This window comes from Panthera pardus, unplaced genomic scaffold (genome assembly GCF_024362965.1).
Source record: "Panthera pardus isolate Hobbes unplaced genomic scaffold, ASM2436296v1 HiC_scaffold_10, whole genome shotgun sequence".
Taxonomy (NCBI): Eukaryota; Metazoa; Chordata; class Mammalia; order Carnivora; family Felidae; genus Panthera; species Panthera pardus.
In genome coordinates this window covers 95,221,109-95,239,748 of record NW_026526655.1, presented here as the reverse complement: position 1 = coordinate 95,239,748, position 18,640 = coordinate 95,221,109, and the positions used below count along the sequence as shown (strand labels likewise).

Sequence of the window (18,640 nt, the reverse complement as noted above, 5' to 3'; positions counted from 1 at the left end):
ACACACACAAAAGGGGAAAAAGTGCCTTGATACCAGTTGTTTGGCTGCCCGTGGAAGGATGTCTTCTCTGTCAACTGTTCCGTTTTACTCAGGCTTCGACTCTTAAGTGTTTTATCCAGTTATCCACCCTATAAATTTGAGATAAGCAAGTGTAGATAGACCTAAGTGGGAGATAGTGAAGGTGGCCCTCTATCCCGTTGCTGGCAAGTACTGTTGGGTTCTCTGAAGCTGTAACAGACTAGATTGCTAGTGATTTTGTGCCAAGTGAAATTTCCATTTCAGGTTGGTGATGTTTGCTGGCTGCCCCCAAAACACAAGCCTTGTAACGTTGGCATATTATACTGTGCAGCAGAGATCAAACCTACATTCTTCCCCTTTCCCAGGTGTCAGTATATTGATCATATTGTCTCCCCAACCCCAGAGAAGCACCTTCTGGGATATCCCAGAATCTGGTAAGATGCTCAAATTCATAAGAAGGCAATTGTTAGGAGCAGGGCTTTAATGGTGAAGTTGACAGTGTATAATTCTGGTATATACCATCAAATAAAGCTTAGGCTCCTTAGTATAGAAATCCCTTTGTGGAAGGGTTGCCTGGATGGCTCAGTCAGTAGAGCATCCAGCCCTTGATTGCAGGTCATGATCTCTCAGTGGTGAGATCAAGCCCCGCATCAGACTCTGAGCTAGGTGTGGAGCCCTCTTGGGATTCTCTCTCTGTTTCCCTCCACCCCTCCCGCACTTGTTACATGCGTTCTCTCTCCCTCTCCGTCGCTCCCTCTGTCTGTCTCCCTCTCTCCCTCTCTCTCTCTCTCTCTCTCTCTCCCTCTCTCTCCCTCTCTTGAAAGGAAGGAAGGAAGGAAGGAAGGAAGGAAGGAAGGAAGGAAGGAAGGAAGGAAGGAAGGAAGGAAAGAAAAGAGGAAAGAAAAGAAAATTAAAAGAAAAATCCTTTTGTGGAAATGCAGTGAACCTCTTCCCAGCCTTGTTTCACCAGCCTTCCTGATCCCAAGCTCTACCCACCTGCTGTTCTTCTTGAATGTCTAACCCACTACTTGCTCTACGTGAAATGCCTTCCCCATTTTGGCTTGCTAGAATCATAAATGGCTTTAAAAGCCCAGCATAAGCAGAAGTCTGCTTTGACCTTCTGGCCTCCCAAGACCTATGGCTGAACCCTTGGCAGCACTTAATTACTCTTTCTGCCCCACAAGTTCTTTACGTATGTGCTCACCTCACCTGCTAATGCAGACCAATGCCTTAGTCACCATAATGGGTCCTTAAAGTAACCATCATGTGCTTTTCTTACACCATTGAGCATGCATGTATTCAACAGGTGTTTGCTGAATTCCTGGGTGTGCCGCCCAGCTCAACACTGGGATACAAAGACAGCCCAGCAGCCATGGAGCCTGCACTGTGGGGCTTTCACTTCTAACAAATGATACTCTCCACCTTTTCTTGAATGCCTACTGTGTTCTAGACCCTGAACTAAGCACTTTACTCTTTTTTTTTTTTTCATATAACCTTCAGCTTAAAAGAGGTAGATTTTTCTTATCACCATTTTACACATGAAGAATCTGAAGCTCAGAGATGGTAGGTAATTTGGTCAGGGTCCCACAGCTAGTGTGGAGCAGAGTGAGGTTGTAAACCCAGGGCTGTTGACATCTAAATTCATAGTCTTATCCCCTCATGAGGCACCTGAGTGTGAGTGAATCAGGGGAGGATTGGGTAAGTGTCCTAGGTTCTGTGTCCTCCTCTTTCATGATACCATGTTCTGTTTCCACAGATTGAGCCATACATGCCATATGAATTCACATGTGAGGGGATGTTGCAGAGAATCAATGCTTTCATTGAAAAACAGGTAAGGCTCTTCAGATGTTCTTTTGGCCCATGACCCCAGGGAGCTCTCATGAATAGCTAAGAGCTCACCATGTTTCTGTGGTTATTTTCCTGCTTTGGAAGACTCCAGAAGCTGGATAAATGCTTGGTGAAAATTTGAAGCACACACTGTCATGGTCACCCAGGGGACTTAGCCTGTCCTTGGGTTAAGAATGTTCTTTATGATGGTAGAAAGTCATAACGGAAACTTAGGATGGGAGAGACTGGATGATCAAGTTGAAGACCTCCATAACTATCAGACTTGTGCCCAGAATGGGTTCTGAGGGGCATCACAAAGACTTTGGTGATGAGGGAGAGAGAGAAATGGTTTTCTGATCTTGCCAGATCTTCATTTATTACCCTAAAAAAGGCAAGGATTAAAACCAGGGGGTTCTAAGCATTCCCTTAATACATGTTCAAAAATTCCAAATATGTTAGGACTTTTCAGTGGTTTTCAAACATCTTTTAAAACACGACCCCTTTTCAAATGAAACTTTACACAAAACCTAAGTATCTAAAACAGATCAAAGGAGGGCTTCGGTTCTAAAGTAGGGGGAGGGTTCCATGAGTCCCATCACCCCCAACAGAGCTTGCACACTGTGGCTTGTGCTCAGGGCGGTAAAGGCCAAGAGCACCATTGGCATCCTTCTATAAAATCTCAATTCCTTAGTCTTCAAAAGCAGCTCAGAGCTACAAATAGATTCAGAACCCCTGTGGGCAGAGCAGTATGAACTCCTTGACCACATTTCAGAAATGGGGGTCTCCTCTTCAAGGGCAAAGCAGAATGTCTTGGGGCGATAAAGAGATCTTTACACAATAGGGGATGAGGACTGTGCAGGCTAAAATAGAAATGGCTTGTTGAAAATGTAAGTAGGCGTAGACTGGAGGTCCAGGGTGGGTTTCCAAGGAAAGGTTTGAGGTAATGGACTGGATGCTGCTGTTGGAGGGGGAGAGCAGGAGGCACAGGCTCCAGGGTGGCATGTGTGCTGTTCTGGGTGCTTGTTAGTGGCCAGAGGGCATGCTCTGCAGCCCCCACAACTGTTTGGTTGTATGACTTGGACACGTTACTCACCTTTCTGGGCCTTAGTTTCCTCTCCTATAGAATAAGGACAATAAGAGAATTTGTAGGCACGAAGTGGTTAGAACAGAGCTAGCACATAGTGCTCCATAAATGCAAACTAGTACTGTTGCTTACATAATATGGTGCTATATATCCTATCATAGTCTATAATTATATTGCGATACAATATAATGCAATACGATACAACTCATTGGACTTCACCCCAAGAGCTAAGCATCTGAATCATCATCTTATTCAGTCTTTAAATTTTTTTTTAATGTTTATTTATTTTTGAGAGAGAGCATGAGTGAAGGAGGGGCAGAGGGAGAGAGAGCGAGGAGACACAGAATCCAAAACAGGCTCCAGGCTCCATGCTGTCAGCACAGAGCCCAGTGTGGAGCTTGAACCCACAAACGGTGACATCATGACAGGAGCCAAAGTCAGATGCTTAACCAACTGAGCCACTCAAGCACCCCTCATTCAGTCTTTATATAATGCCTCCATTAAGAATGACCACATCAGGAGCACCTGGGTGGCTCAGTCCCTTGAGTGTCTGACTTCAGCTCAGGTCACGATCCCATAGTTTGTGGGTTCGAGCCCCACGTCAGGCTCTGTGCTGACAGCTCAGAGCCTGGAGCCTGCTTCAGATTCTGTGTCCCCCTCTCTCTCTGCCCCTCCCCTGCTCTCACTCTGTCTGTCTCTCTCTCTCAAAAATAAATAAACATTAAAAAAAATTAAAAAAAAAAAAAAAAAAAGAATGACCACATCAGCATCCTAAACTGGAAAAGCCATTTACCTACAGATGTCATGGCCGTGAGTACCAAACATGTCACGGGCACACCGTCTCATTTAATCCTCGCAATATCCTGGGAGGTGGTAGGAATAACTGCTGTCTGCAGAGTGGGGACCAAGATCTGCAGTTGTGGGCTCCAAGTTTGTTGCTGGTTTGGTCTGAGCCCAGGCCAGTGGTGGCAGATGCCCTGGAGCTTTTCTTCCCATCTTCTTTTACCTCACGGAGCCAGCTGCTGGCCCTTCCCAAAGGTGCAGAGAAGAGCAGTGGGTTCTCCCCTGGCAAAGAGTTTTAAGCTATCACAGCTCTTACCACCATTACAGGAACCAAGCTGAGATTTTACTAGAATCCCTGCAGCAGATTCTGAAACCACTTCCTCCTTTCCTGTCTCCACTTCCTCCCAGGGAAGATGGTTATTCCACCACGTATAAAAAGACTCTTTATCAAGTTCATTTGGAGGCTTGGAGACCATTGAATCTCAGCCAGTCCTTAAAAGTTCTTATGTGGGCTGTTCGCTGTAAATCTATTACTAGCTTTCCCTTCACACAGGAAGCTGGTATTCCCCACATTGGCCTTGCTAAATGCTCCATAATGCAGGAGCACACCTGGTCCATTCACCTCTATGTCCTATGTGCCCCACTCAGCACACAGTAGGGGCACAGTAACACCCATTGGAAGGAAAGAATAAATGAAAGAGAGCATGTGCACGTGCTTATGCTTTTTATTCCTGTGTCCCAGGAGCTAAGAAGCTCATCTTGGACCTTAGGATTTGGAATACACGCTAATACAACCGCTTTCACTCTAGCTCCCTTGGCCCAGACTTGTGCAGTGCTCTGCCGTTCGCAGAAATCCAAAAGCTTCTTTTTTGCCTGCTGTTGTTGATTCACCCATCCACTGGGTGAATGGTTGTCAGCTGGAGTTCCCTGTGGACTGTGCTGGGAGGCAGGGAAGATGTCAAGGGACGAATTCCCATCCTAGGTAGCTTTGGGTCTCACAGAGACACTGGTCAAGTCCATAGGCAATGCCACCATGTAACTGGGATGCTTAGGGATCACATCACTCGGGGAGAGATGGGGAGAGTCTATCCAGAAGCATTTTGCAGGAGAGGAGTCCTGACGGCAAACTGGGGCTGGGGAGGGGCGATGGGTACAGGGAGGACTCTGCAGGTCACTGTGCAAAGGCCTGGGGAATAAAAGAGAAATTGTGGTGAATTATCACAAGTTTAGCTGTGACTGAAGAGAGGTGAGGTTGGGCAGGCTGGAGGAGGAAACACATAGTAAGATGACACTCAGGTTCAGCTGAAGAATGCAGATTTGATTCTGGCACAACAGGATGAGGGCAGGGGGACTGTCACATTGGTATTTTAGGAAAATCCTTATAGGAATCTTGGTTTGGGGCATTTCCTACTAAACATTCAGTGCTGCCCACAATCCCTCAGGAAACCTGTTTCAAGTTCATCCCAAGCCTCTGTGGGAGAGTTTTGTTGAAGCCGTAATGTTGCCCCAACTTCAGAGTGGAGATGGGAAGTCAAGACCCCATTGACTCACAGGTTGGGTCTTCTACCTCTGACAAATATCTCCAGGCCTCAGGATTTTAGAGTGTTTGTTATTTCTGCAGTGAGAATATTATCAAAGAGCAGTGAGACTGGAGAGAGGGGTGTTTCTGGTGTGAACAGGAAAGCCTCAAGCTCTGAAGAGGTGCTGGCCGCCCAAGCTTCTGGTCCCTCAAACTGTAGGAGTGCTGCAGCCCTAATTAGGCTGATCTCTGCCTTCAGAGTCTTCTGTGTGATCTGCCAGGGGAACAGGGAAGCTTTTATCTCAGAACCTTTTCAAGGTTGTCCGTCATGCTCACACAAGGCAGCAAGAGCCAGAGGAAGCCAATTGACCGCAACTGAGAAAGCCCCAGGCTTCAATGTACGTTGAGCGGTTGACAGCTGGAAACCTACCTCATACCCAGCCAACCCTGGGCTCACTCACCCAGTGGGAAAGAGTACTGACTTGAGGAAAACCACTTGCTTTTTTCTCTTAATGTCCCCCTCTACATACCACCCCAGCTTTGCTGAACTGGAAATGTTGATTTGGGTTGCGTGCTCTTCTAAAGCAGATCTCTACAAGAGGTGCTCTCTCTAGCCGTGGGGGAAAAGCCAGAGGGTGGTGGCAAGGCAAAAATCCCTTGTAATCTAAAACCAAGAGCATTTTTCTTCGCTGACCTGAGCATCCAGGCCTGTTAAGGTTCTCATTACGCATTTCTTGGGAAGGATTTAGGTATTTGCCTCAGGCCAGAGAGTATAGAGCAGGTCCTTCGGAAGGAACGGCAATGTTCAGGTTGATTCCTGAAAACCATGCATTTGTTCCTCAGTCTTGTTTTCTACTTCCTGTAAAGACCCTGTAAATACACAGAATGACTATGCTCATATTAAAGAGCTGTATAATTCATAGGGAAAGCATTCTGAAGATACAGAGGGAAAAATGAGTTAATTCCCAAGAGTCACTGTGAAATCAGCTTCAGCTCCTGGGAAATATGGCTTATCGGGGACCATCTTAAACCTCCCTGGGGAGTGTTCTAGATGCAAAGACAAGCCTGGTAGTGAATCTGAATAGTCCAGGGTAGCAAGGAATGGTGGACAGAGGATGCAGGGAAAGATGAAAAGGAACTAAAGAGGGGAGAGGGTTGCCTTTAGTTTGGGGAATGTTTGCTCTTTGGAAAAATGGATGGCTGCTGTTTGCCTAGCCATTCTCCATCTCAGAGAGACTGAGTAATGATTAAGCGCTGGAGCCTGGAGTCTGGCTCTTGCCCCACCCTCTGTAGCCTTGGGCGAGTTCCTAACCTCCCTGTCCTATTGCTGCTTCTGTGCAGTGGGGATAACACAAGGTGGATGGAGGAATCATGTAGGGCTGAGAACAATGCCTGACACAGAGCAGGTTCTCGGAAAGCCTCAGCTACTTGCTGCTGCAGAAACCCAGCACCCAACTGAGGTATGCTTTTTAAACAGCTGCATTGACATGTAAGCTACAGATCATAAACTTCTCTGTGAAAGGATACAATTCAATGATTTTTAAATCACATTGATAGAGGTGTGCACTTACCACCACCATCTAGTTTTACAACATTCCCATCACCCCAAAAAGCTCTTTGCCTCTGTGCCTCTTTTCAGTCAGTCCTCGCCCCAGCGCCCAGTGACACACTGGTCTGTGTTTTGTCTCTGTAGATTTGCCTTTTCTAGAGACAGCTGGCTTCTTTGACTCATCATAATGTTTGTGAGGTTGATGCAGAGTCATGTAGCAGTGCTTCATCCTTTTATTTATTGCCGAATAGTGTTCCACTGTATGGATACATCACTGTTTATCCATTCACCAGTTGACGGACATGTGTGTTATTTCCTGTGGCTAATGTGAAGAGTGTGGCTATGAACAGTCACATGCATGCGGATGTACGTTTTCCTTTCTCCCGGGTAGTGTCTCAATACAAGATAAGTAGAGGATGTGGGACATCTGTGTCTAACTCCTTTAAGAGTGAGCTTGTTGGCTCATTGATTTGCACGTGTAGAGGTCATCCATGGAGACCAGTCACTACACTTCAGCATCACATCCACCTCCTGTTGTACCTGTGAAGACACACATCCACGCCCACTGCTAAGAATCAGTCCAGGGACCACCTGTGGACAAAATTCACTCTTTTGAGGACAGCACAGGTCAAGAATGCTGGGTACCAATGGGTAACAGAAGTCTTTAATCCAGTCTTTATTAAACACCATTTTTGTGCCAGACCCTGTGTCTCCCAGCTATAACCTAAATAACAAATGTGATCCTTACCTTTCTGATAGCTGGCTGATTTTGGCCCAGACCCCAATTTCAAGGCCTAAAACCTGTCCCTCTCCCTCCCCCCGCCACAAATTCCTGGCCTTAATTCCTCTAGATCCTGCCCCCAGACCTGAATCTGAACCCATCTTCTTGGCTTCACACAGTGAATTTCTATAGAAATCCACTTGGACCTAATCTGTCATGGATGTAGTAATGGTTTGGCCAGGACAGATGGGGCTGGAGGGCTTGTGGAGGAGATCCTATCACAAACAAGGAGAGAGAGGAACAGGCAGGCCCCTCCACTTCATGGGGGAGGGGCAGGGAGGCAGCATTCCATCATCTTCTCTAGCTCTTTGGCTGTTTCTGGGAGTCACTTTTTCTCCATGCTCGGACTAAGCCTTCACTGCAAAGGCAGCACCCTTACTTCTTATCCACAGTAAGTTGTCTTCACTCATTCAAACATTGCTTTTTCTCATAAATTTGTTGACAGTAAACCTTCCTTATTAGAGTCACTGCAGGAAAATTTCAGAATAGTCATGCAGATTTAAGGGAATTTGGTAGCTGGTTGGAATAGTTGTTAGAGAGGAATGCAAGTGTTCTGTGTTCGAAGTGGGCTTATTAACCAGATTGGAAACGACTGTGTCTCGTTCTGGCTGTATAAAGCCGCTCTGAGTTAGGAAGATATTGTCCGTTTCTCCTTCTACTCTCAAAGCCTCAGGAGGACAAAACCATTCATTTCAGTTCAACAGCTCTTTATTGAGCACCAGTTATCTGCAAAGCACCATGTTTGTGGTACTTCCTCCTGTTCAGCCTACAAAACCCAATCCAGAAGTCTCTATTTCCTGGGACCCTTGACTGAGTGCTCCCACCACCACACTTGCCATCCCCTGAGAGTTAGTCATTTACCTCCTCTAGGTGGCCTTTACATCCTGTTTGGACCTCTACTTTCTATTCTTCTGTAATTCTTTAAATGTTGGCCTCTCTTGCCAGACTGTGCGCTGAGGCTTTGAGCCTAGAGACTGTGTTTCACGTATGTTCATGTTTCCAGCACCCAGCGTAGATTTGGATAGGTTTTGGTGAAGTTTAGAATGGATGAATGAGAACCTTCAAAGCCACCACATGATACGAATGTTTCACAGAGGTGTGTTTGAACTCCAATGCCTGGGTCAGTCCAAGGCCAGCCTCTCTATCCTGCCTCTGCTCCTTCTCTTGCTGTCTTTTCTGAGCACAGCACATCCTCTCACTCCTGCCCAGAACTTTCCAGTGGCTTTCATCTTACTCTTAAGGAAAAGCCAAAGCTGTGTGGGGTGATTCCCTTGGACCTCCTGGACCCCATCTCCTGCTGCTTTTGTCCCCCAACACACACACACACACTCTGCTCCTACTACGTGTAACTCTGTGGTCCCCTGGAAACCTGCTAAGCACTCCCTTGTCACAGCGTGTGATCTTGGTTTGCCTCTGCCTGGAATGTTCTTCCCAGATGCTTGCAGGGCTCATTCCTTTACTCCTTGAGACTTTACTGAAATGTCCCCTTTGTCAGTGGTGCCTTATCTAGACACCCTCTCCCCTAACAAATCTTAATCCGTTTTTCCTCACTCATTCTTTCCTAGAGCCCTTACCACCTTTGAACATATATATATATATATATATATATATATATATATATATATATATATGTATGTTCGTATGTGTGTGTATATATAAATGTATGTATACATGTATATATAATGTATGCATGTACATATATATGTATACACACACATATATGTATATATGTGTATATATGTGTGTATATATATATATATATATATGTATATATATATATATTTCTGTCTTTCTCATTGACTATAAGGAGGCAGGGGTTTCATTCCTTTTTTCTGAGTCACCAGTACCCAAGGGCCTAGAAAAGTCACTTGCACAGAGAGTAATAGTAAGAGCCAACCTGTAGATGGCAGTATTTATATCAGGCACTTTTCTGAACACTTAAACATTATAGTAGCTACCCCTGATCTGCGGGGTATGTGTTCCAAGACCCCCAGTGGATGCCTGAAACCTCGGATAGTATCAAATATATATAATATGTTTTTTCCTGTGCACACATACCTATGATAAAGTTTAGTTTATATATCGGCACAGAAAGAGATTCACAGCAATAATAAAACAGTTTTAACAATATAGTGTCATAAAAGTTAGATGAATGTGGTTTCTCTCAGTACAGCTTATTGTCTTGTGTTCACCCTTCCTGTGATGCTATGAGATGATAAAACACCTATGTCAGGAGATCAAGTAGGTGAATCACTCAGGCACTGTGAGGTAGCATCAGGCTTACTATTGACCTTCTGACAAACCCTCAGAGGATCATCAGCTTTGGGACTACGGTTGACCACAGGAAACTGCAAATGGCAGTAGGTTTGTGGGGGGAGGGAGGACTACTGTGTAGTTAACTGAATCCCCTCTGCAGCTCTGTGAGGTAGCAAATGATACTTACTTTATCTTAAAGTTGCGGAAACTGAGGCAGAGAAAGATTATGCAACTAGCCAAGATTACTTAGCTAATAAATGGAGGAGCTAAGATTCAAACCCAGACAGTCCAGAGTTCTGAACCCGTGGGCTTTCCTGCTTCTTAGCAAGTGTTTTGTTGACTGGATGCATCTGTGAATGGGTAAGAGAGAGTGAGTGCTTCCAGCCAGAAGACGAGGCAGGTCGGCATTGACATATTTGCCTGTTCCAAGGTTGGAGGAAACAGTGAGGGCTTGCACTCAGAGGTGAGGCGAGACCTGTTACCGGGCTGCCAGTTTGGTTGTGCCCTGCAGGCACCTGGGCAAAGAGGTGGCTTTCACAGGTGAATTGTCCTGTCCTGTCCTATTCAACATTTACCTCTGGATCTGGTAGCAAATAATGTTCTACCTTGCAATATTATCTCTACCATCTCTAGGTGCCTTCTTGAGAGTCCCCTCATTTTATCTCACCAGAACTATATAAGGACTGAAGGACAAATGATATTTTCTCCATTGTAGCTGTGAAAGCAGGCAGAGAGCTCGAGGGCCATCTGTGGGTGTACCATACCTGGTGGCCAGAATCGTAACCCTGGTCCCCACACTCCCTCCTGCCTCACCTGGTGTCATGCTTATCAGGACATCTTCAGAGTTTCCAGATGGCTCACCAAACCTTCAAAAGGTTCCGCTGCTATTTTTACTAATTTTTATCCTACTGGCCCCCAGACCAGCCCCCATGAGCCATAAAGCAAGCATGACTGGGGCCCAAAAGTTCATGGGCGCTTGAGCTCAGCTTGCCTGTTGAAGGGAGCCTGGAAGAGGCCGACTAGAGTGGTTGACTAAGAAATGAGCAAATGGGGCAGGTCCACCCTGCAGCATAGCTTTGAGGGCACATCCCTTCATGCAGACCTCACAGTGCCAACCTGCCCTTCATAGGATATTCTGGGCTCCACGTATCCAGGGCCGCCCTGGCTTCCGCAGACGCCAGCGCTGCTGTGCCCCCAACCCCTTTACAGGGCAGAGGCGACCCCTCCGTGGAGGGGCAGGAGTCAGGAGATGAGTGTCAGTGCAGCACTTGGCTGTTGGCCAGCCTTCTGTCAGCTCCGTCCCTTACAGTCTGTCAGCATCGCTCCGCGGACAAGCAGTGCAGGCAGGAGCAGAGCGGGTAACCTGCCCGAGACGGAACGGGAGCACAGCTCACATCTGCGCTCTCTTAAGTCAAAGCACTTTCCTTGGCACATCACCTCCTGGCCTAACACAGCAGACAGAGTATTTCTGCTTGTTTCGGTTTTACTCCTTGGACTGCTTCACATTCTTCACAACGCTGAGAATTAATGAGAAACAGTGTCTTAAGAGTCTACCAGATTCAGGGATGTGTAGGCGGCTCAGTCAGCTAAGTGTCCAGTTCTTGATTTCTGCTCAGGTCTCACACGGTTCATGGGTTCAGGCCCCACATCCGGCTCTGCATTGGCAATGTGGAGCCTACTTGGGATTCTCTCTCTCTCTCTCTCTCTCTCTCTCTCTCTCGCCATCTGTCTCTGTCTCTCCCCTGCTTGCGCTCTTTCTCTCTCTCTCAAAATAAATAAATAACTTTAAAAAAGAAAAAAAAGAGTCCATCAGACTCAACAGGTGTAGAGATACTACCCTCCACTCTAACTGCCTGTTGGTGTCATCTGAGAAAAGACATTCTGTGTTTTCTTACAAGGTATAAAAGCCAGAATTTGAGCCATTAGCTCTCTTGGGTTTCCAGTTCCCCCAGCCTAATCCAGGGTTGGGCCAAGCTAAATTCTGGAAGCAAAGAAAAATTCTCACTTGGCTCCTAGTATAGACAGTATAATCTGATTTGATTTCCTGTGTGTTTGTCCATCCTGTCTAGTCACACAGCAGGCTTTGGTGTTGGATTTAAAAATCTCTTTATTATAATATTTAAAGGCTGTAGAAGTTCTAAGATGGCTTTTCAAGAATTATAAGCAAAGTTGCTTGCATTAGTGAGCCAGAAAAAGAGCCAAAAAGCAACACTTAACGTTTTCCAAATATCTGTGCACCTACTCGGTGCTGACCAGTAACTCCAGTGATCATCACGTGCTTTCCTTCTTCCTGTTTGGTGACAGCCATCTTCATGGGATGGACAGAGTACCAAAGGCCAGCCAGTGAATTTCCATATGCTCCCGGGGAAGGGAGGGACAGCCATCAGCGAACAGTGATCTTCTGTGGGGTGCCGTAGGTCTGTGCAGTCACCCAGTTATTGTGCTGCCTGTGGCTTAGCAGGCACATGGATTATGTTCAAGATCATTGTGAATCTGAGGAGTCAAGTAGGGTCTGCTTACTGCTCTGTCTGTGGTAAGCCCAGACACTCTGCTCCCCCTCCCACCATGCATCACTTTCAGCAGGTTAGCCTGGATCCTAATATCTCTAAACAATCCAGTGTATTTCTATCATCTCTGCATTGTTAGGCTTTCTGGAATCTTCTGTCTTCAGCTGATGTGAGTCGGTGTTCAAGGTGTCTCAACCACACGCAGTAAAGGATTTGTCTTCGTTAGCCACCAAACTCACTCAGCCTCGAGCAGTCCAGTCCCCTCATGATAGAATCGTGTGATATGGAGGGCCACAGTGGGTTTGCCCTACTTGTTGGGGTCTGCGTCACTGATTTGAGGAAACTAGAATAGAACCCAGCACTGACTACTCACTACCTGCCAGTCAACTTTCTCACCATGTAACAGCATCACGTCTTTCAGGGAGGAGGCGAGGAGAAGCAGGAGCCTTAAGAAGTCTCAGTGTCATCATCTTCACTTTCCTAATGAGTCAGGATGTACCCTCAGAACTGGCTGCCTGCAGGGCCTGGGGAGTGTCCCCTTTGCTCTTTTCTGTTTTCTTTGGCTCACTAAAAGTCGTACAAGCCCAAATTTAAAAAAAAAAAAAAAAGTGCAAGCAGTACAAAAGGGCCCTCCTGGGTGTACCTCCGGCCTGCTCCCTGGGGCTGCACCCACTTCATTGCTAAGGGACAGGACAGTGGCAGGCCCTGCCTGCAATGCTCCAAGTGACCAGCCCAGGGGCCAGGGGGGGTATGAAACATTTCCTCTGCTGGTGCCAGTTCTGGGAGCCCAGGGTCCTGAGATTACAAATCAGCTCATGTACACAGAGCAAGGAAAGGAAACATGAGGACACAAAATATTCCAGGAGGATGTACACTGAAAAGTAAATTTCCTTACCACTCCAGACCATGTTACTTAGTTCCCTTCTCAGCACCACCCACACCAGACAGATTCTTGTAAGGAGCTGATGCGTGTTTGGAAGAACCTTTCCAGCTCCTCCCCCACTGCTTGACACAAATGAAGACACACTGTACACCAGCCTTCACCCTGCTTCTTTCAGCCCTCAGTATGTCCTGAAGAGGTCTGCATGTCAGGACATAGGAATCTGTTGCATCTTGGAGTATAGTTTGTGTTTAAACAGTTAGCTGTAGTCTTTTGCTTCTACTCTGGCAGTGCCGCTGTGATACCCTGTGTGGGTTTCTTTGAACCCCATGTGTCCCCATATGTCTGTAGGGTGCATTCCTATCAGTGGAATTCAGAGCCCAGGGTCCTGAACCCCTCTGAGTACTCCCGAGAGCTAGTCTGCCCCAAGAACAAGTTAAGCACACGTGGCTGCTCAGGTGTCCTGCCCAGGCGCCACCTTCTGCAGCCTGGACAGCCCAGGGACTCCGCAGTTTCCCAAGGTTTCCAACTACACTGTGCAAGCCAAGCAAGCTCTGGGAGCCAGACGTGCATGAGTTCCCACCACTGGTACCTGTTCAGGGTTGCCTCAGCACAGCCCAAGTGCAAGCCTGGGGTTCCAGGTCACAGAGAGCTTCCTGCTCCTCATCAGCCCTTTCTCCAGCTCCTCCTGGTCTGCTCGTCACCCAGGGCACCCGATTGTGCCACACAGTGGCCCTCCCACCCACGTCACATCCCTCTACCCACACTGTGACTTCCTGGGACACGCTAGATTCCTGCACTCCCTCTAGATCCCAGAATGACTGGCCCTGCCTCATTCTGCATACCCGCTGTGGCTTCTATGCTGCAGGTGCCTCTCTGTGGGGGGAGGGGGGGCCGGAGGGGAGGGAGTTGGGGGGGGGCAGGTCCCTCCACGTCCTATCCTACGTCTTCTGACTATTTCTCTAGCTGTGACATTAGTGCCCCATTATCATTATTGTCACCTAACGAGCCCTGAGCGCCACCAAGGCCGTGGCCCCACAGTAGGCTCTCTCAGCCACACCTGCAGACTCCCTTGCTTCATGAAGTCTGAACTAGCACTCGAAAAATGGTGTCATACGAGGTAACTGCCAAATGGGGTAGACACGGTCAAAGCCTTGGGAATCAGAGCCAGAACAGAACAGCTGGTGAAGGTGGGCCCAGAGGTAGACCTTCAGGGGCAGTGACTTCTCATGGTGGATGGATGGGAACGATGAGGATTAACAGCAGCTACTGGCAGGTGCGATGCTGTGCCATGTGCACATGCCTTGTGCTCCCATTCATCCTCAAGCCCTGCGTGGGGGATACTGTTGTCCCCCTTTGTGGCTGAGGCAGCTGGTGGGTAGAGAGAGGTAAAGACCTGGCCCAAGGATGTGTTCCAGCTGAGCCCGGTTGCAACCCAAGTGTGTGTGGCTCCCACCTCCTGGCCTTCACTGCTCTCTCGGCGGGATGCTTCACCTTGTGTGGGCAGCTTGGTGTGACAGCCATCCCCACCTGAGTCCTTGGTCCCTGGACTGATGGTTTCATTGTCATTTTAGGATTTCTGCCATGGGCAGGTGATGTGGCCGCCTCTCAGTGCCCTGCAGGTGAAGCTCGCCGAGCCCGGACAGTCCTGCAAACAGGTGTGCCAGGAGAACCAGCTCATCTGCGAACCTTCCTTCTTCCAGCATCTCAACAAGGACAAAGACATGCTGAAGTAAGTGCAGGGGTGGGGAGGGCCAGCCCAGACTCCAGCTCACCTCCGGGCTGCCATTGTGCCGAGAGGGACAGGGTTTGGGGAGCAGGTGGCAGCATGGTCCCCCTCTCCGCCCTGCCCCACAGAACGTTAGGCCAGCAGTTCTGGTGTTAGATGAGATCACCTGGCATGCTGATATATTTGGAATCCATATGGGGGTGTTGTATTTGCATAAATAACGCGGTGTTTGGAATTGGAAATTGTGGGATGTGTTCATTTGGCTCGTGATACACCCAAGATCTGTGGGAATGGAGATGGGCGGAGAACCACAAACATGGAGGGTCCTGCTCCTGGGCTCCCCTGGCAGAAGCCAGGTCTGCAGAGCCTGATCCGTGCAGGTGGCAGGTCATGGTCCATGCTGAAGTGTGGAGCCCGAGAGGAATGAAAAATCAGCATAAGGAGCTGGCTTAGAACTGCCCACGGCACATCCCTTGCCACCTTCCCCTGCTGCAGCTCCCATCCCCTTTTGCACTTGATTGCAACACCCTTGGAATTCAGTACATTACAGGGGCCTGAGCAGGCCTGACTTCCCAGCCCCTTGGCAGGGAGGCGGGTGCAGCACAGGCCAGAGCTGTGCCCAGAAGAGGCCTTCTGTATTGCTTGAGTTTTTTCTCCTCTTGCCTGCATTACTTTTAGTGATCCCATTCATTTCCCTTTGCTTGGCATTTTGATTTTGGCATTTGCAGATCCCAAATTTCTACGTGAGGATTCTTCTGGCCTCTGAGTCATGACCTCTGTCCGTGCTAAATCTGTGCTCCCAATTTCTATTACACCCACCCTGGGCCACATATTACTTAATTACCTAGCCCCTCCTCCTTCCCCCTTAGTTGCCCTGATTAAGCACTTTCCCTTAAGAGACTTGCTATGTCCCAACCCAGGTACTGAGGAGAGCCATGGTACCGTCCAGTGGTACTGTCCGGTCTTGAGCAGGATGTTTCAGGAATAGTGCACTCACTGCCCATGGCTTGCCTGTCTCCCATTCTGGCTTCCTGCCCTATTACAGCGGTTGGCCACTGTGGTTGTCTGTGCACAGAGGTCTGAGCTGGCCTGGTCCTGTGTGTATGTCTTCTTATTCTCAAATGTGGTATAAAACCCTTCTTAGAGAGTTTGGCCTGTAGCATCTCACCTGCAGGAAAGCTCTCAAGCAGGGATGTGGAGCATGCTATTTTTTTTTACCATTCTTTTTATGTGAAGGCCGAGTTCAGAGGCTACCTTGATTCCACTATCAAAACAAATGCCAGAAGAGAGGCAGTGTGGCATCCTACACTGCGACCAGCAAAACTTTGTGATGGGGCGGTGGTGGTCTGATATTTAAGGAAAGACTCATGGTACTAGAAGCTTCCATTTCCAAAGTACATATCCTGAATTCTCGGGTTCCAGGAGGGGCTTCCTATTGGCTCCTTTTGCGGATAACTTCTGTAGCAAGGTTGCTTTTTGAGAACCCCGAGTATCTCTCTCTGGTTATATTGGAAGTGTGGTTTCGCTGGGGATAGACTAGAGAGTGTGCATACAGAGCTGTCCATGTACAGTCCTTGTCTCCACCTCTGGAAGAGGAAACATAAGGAGCTGCATCCTGGGAATGGAACCCAAGTGAGACTCCTCTACTACATGGTCCTTGATTCCCGGCCAGGCAGGAGTCCGGGCTCCCACCTATGTATGATGATCACGACCTGGTTCAGATAGGACGGAGCCCCACACAGCAGGCCTGTCTCTGGGACAAAGGTCTAGATCCAGTGGAGGGACAGGAAGGAGAGCCAATGGGTTAATTTCCTCTGCTCCACTCATTTTCTTACCTGTAAAATGGGGGTATCCTGTGTGAGGGTGAGATAATGTGTAGCTGGTGCCCAAGACAGAGCAGAACAGCCCCTTCATCCAAAGAGCCTTGGGCAGCGGAGCAGGCTTGAGGCTGCCACGCTGAGACCAGAAAACCAGTCCCCTCCCCAGCCTCCCTCTGCACCTCCCATACCATGCAGAGCCCATTAGAGTGGAAGGCCTTGTGGGGCTGTCCCATGGCCAGGCCCTGTGCCATGGGATTGCTTAACAACCCTCTCCCAAACCCCATCATAGCTACATGGGTTTTCTCCCAAGGAGGCTTCAGTGAATGCTAATTTTGTAATAAAGCTGCCTGAAATTAATTCTCTGAATGTAAGAGCCCTATTGAATACCTTGTTCCTGCACTTGTAAATACCGATAATGTTGTAGAACCCCAGCTATCTGGCGGTCTATTGAGTACCTCCTCACTATGACACAATCCTGGCTCATCCATATTCATGGCCGATTAGCAACGAGTGGCTCCCACAAGCCCATGCTACTTTTTCTTCTCCAACTTGGGGCCTGGTCTGAGCGTAATCTCCTTTTAGTCTTTGGGTGTCTGTGACCTTGAAGGTCCACCTATCCTCATATCACATAGATCAAGGCCTTTGGAATGTCCTGTGCTCTTGTCCTGAATCAGGGGGAATCAGGGAGCTGATGCTGGAGCTCCTGTTCATGCAGAGCCTGTCATAAGTGCTGGAGAGGTGACCACAAAGTCTTGTGCACAGAACATGCATGATTCAGGTGTGGCCTGACGTGACACAGACAGACCAGGGGCGGGGGTCCAGAGGCAGAGGCCCCAGCAAGAGCCAAAGTCCATGCTGGTGTGGCCCTGTAGGGAGGACCTCAGTTCCATAAACAGGAGCATGTGTTCATGTGACACCTCATTTGTAAGTTTGCTACCTATTTTGGTGCCTGAGTCCGAGTGTTCACAAGTGAGTTTGGGGGACTTGGTGGATTCAGGGTTGGAATAGGCAGAGGGAGGGGGTGAGAGAGGGGAGGAACTCAGGAGCGGGGAAGAGACCAGCAGATGGGACCCTGTTTGCATCCCTTCACCCTGTGTGTGTCTGTATGTCAGGAGGAATGGGTTGTTTCTATCCCCAAAGTTGGGGCTTTGCCTTTTTATTCTTGGTCAAGAGCTATAAAATGTAAAGCAAGAGCTGATGGGCCTCAGAATCCCACTGCCATCCTGTAAGAGGCCATTTGGGGAGAGGTCATCACCACAGGGTCCTACAGAGAGGAAACAGTGTGCTAAGGGTCTCTGAGTGAGAGAGAGAGAGAGTGAGCGAGAGAGAGGGAGTGTGTGTGTGTGTGTGTGAGAGAGAGAGAGAGAGAGAGAGAGAGAAAGACAGAGACAGACAGACAGACATCACAGGAACAGGGAAACTGAAACAGCACACATGCTCTGAAAAGGCAGGGGATCCACCGGTGAGGAGTGAGGACTGCTGGGCATGGAGGCTGGTTTCCAGATGCACTCTAGCAACTAATTCAGCAAGGATGGTGGAGTGCTCTTCCTGCCTGCCCAGTGCTGTGGGATAGGGGCCTACATGCTAATAGAAGGGAAAGCTCCCTGGGGGCCAGGCGGTTGGATGGCATCCACAAGTGTGTGGGGCCCCATATTAGCTGAACCCTCAGGGAGCTGCCTCGTGGCAGGTCACATGGAGATCTGGGGAATACCAGCTGCTTGAGCATTGTGTGGTGGTATTTGGACCCCATCCCCAGGCAGGCCGCTTCTGCTGCAGCCTCAGCTGAGATGTGTTCACAGACAGGCACACGTGTGTGCTCACATCCCAGGAGCATGTGCCTGGGGTCTGAGTTAGGTGACCGGGGGCAGGAGCCAGGAGGCTTTCTTC

The 18,640-nt window shown here is 48.4% G+C and overlaps 1 protein-coding gene across 6 annotated transcripts in view; it reads left to right on the top strand.

The window, feature by feature from the left end:
• Positions 1–18,640, top strand: part of MGAT5 (alpha-1,6-mannosylglycoprotein 6-beta-N-acetylglucosaminyltransferase) — a 342,230-nt gene that overhangs the window by 315,569 nt on the left and 8,021 nt on the right. For all 6 annotated transcript variants that reach the window (XM_053909465.1, XM_019454374.2, XM_019454368.2 and 3 more), the window contains 2 exons: positions 1,775–1,849; positions 14,779–14,936. In XM_053909465.1, coding sequence (XP_053765440.1) covers positions 1,775–1,849; positions 14,779–14,936 — 233 coding nt within the window. The remainder of the gene's footprint in view (positions 1–1,774; positions 1,850–14,778; positions 14,937–18,640) is intronic.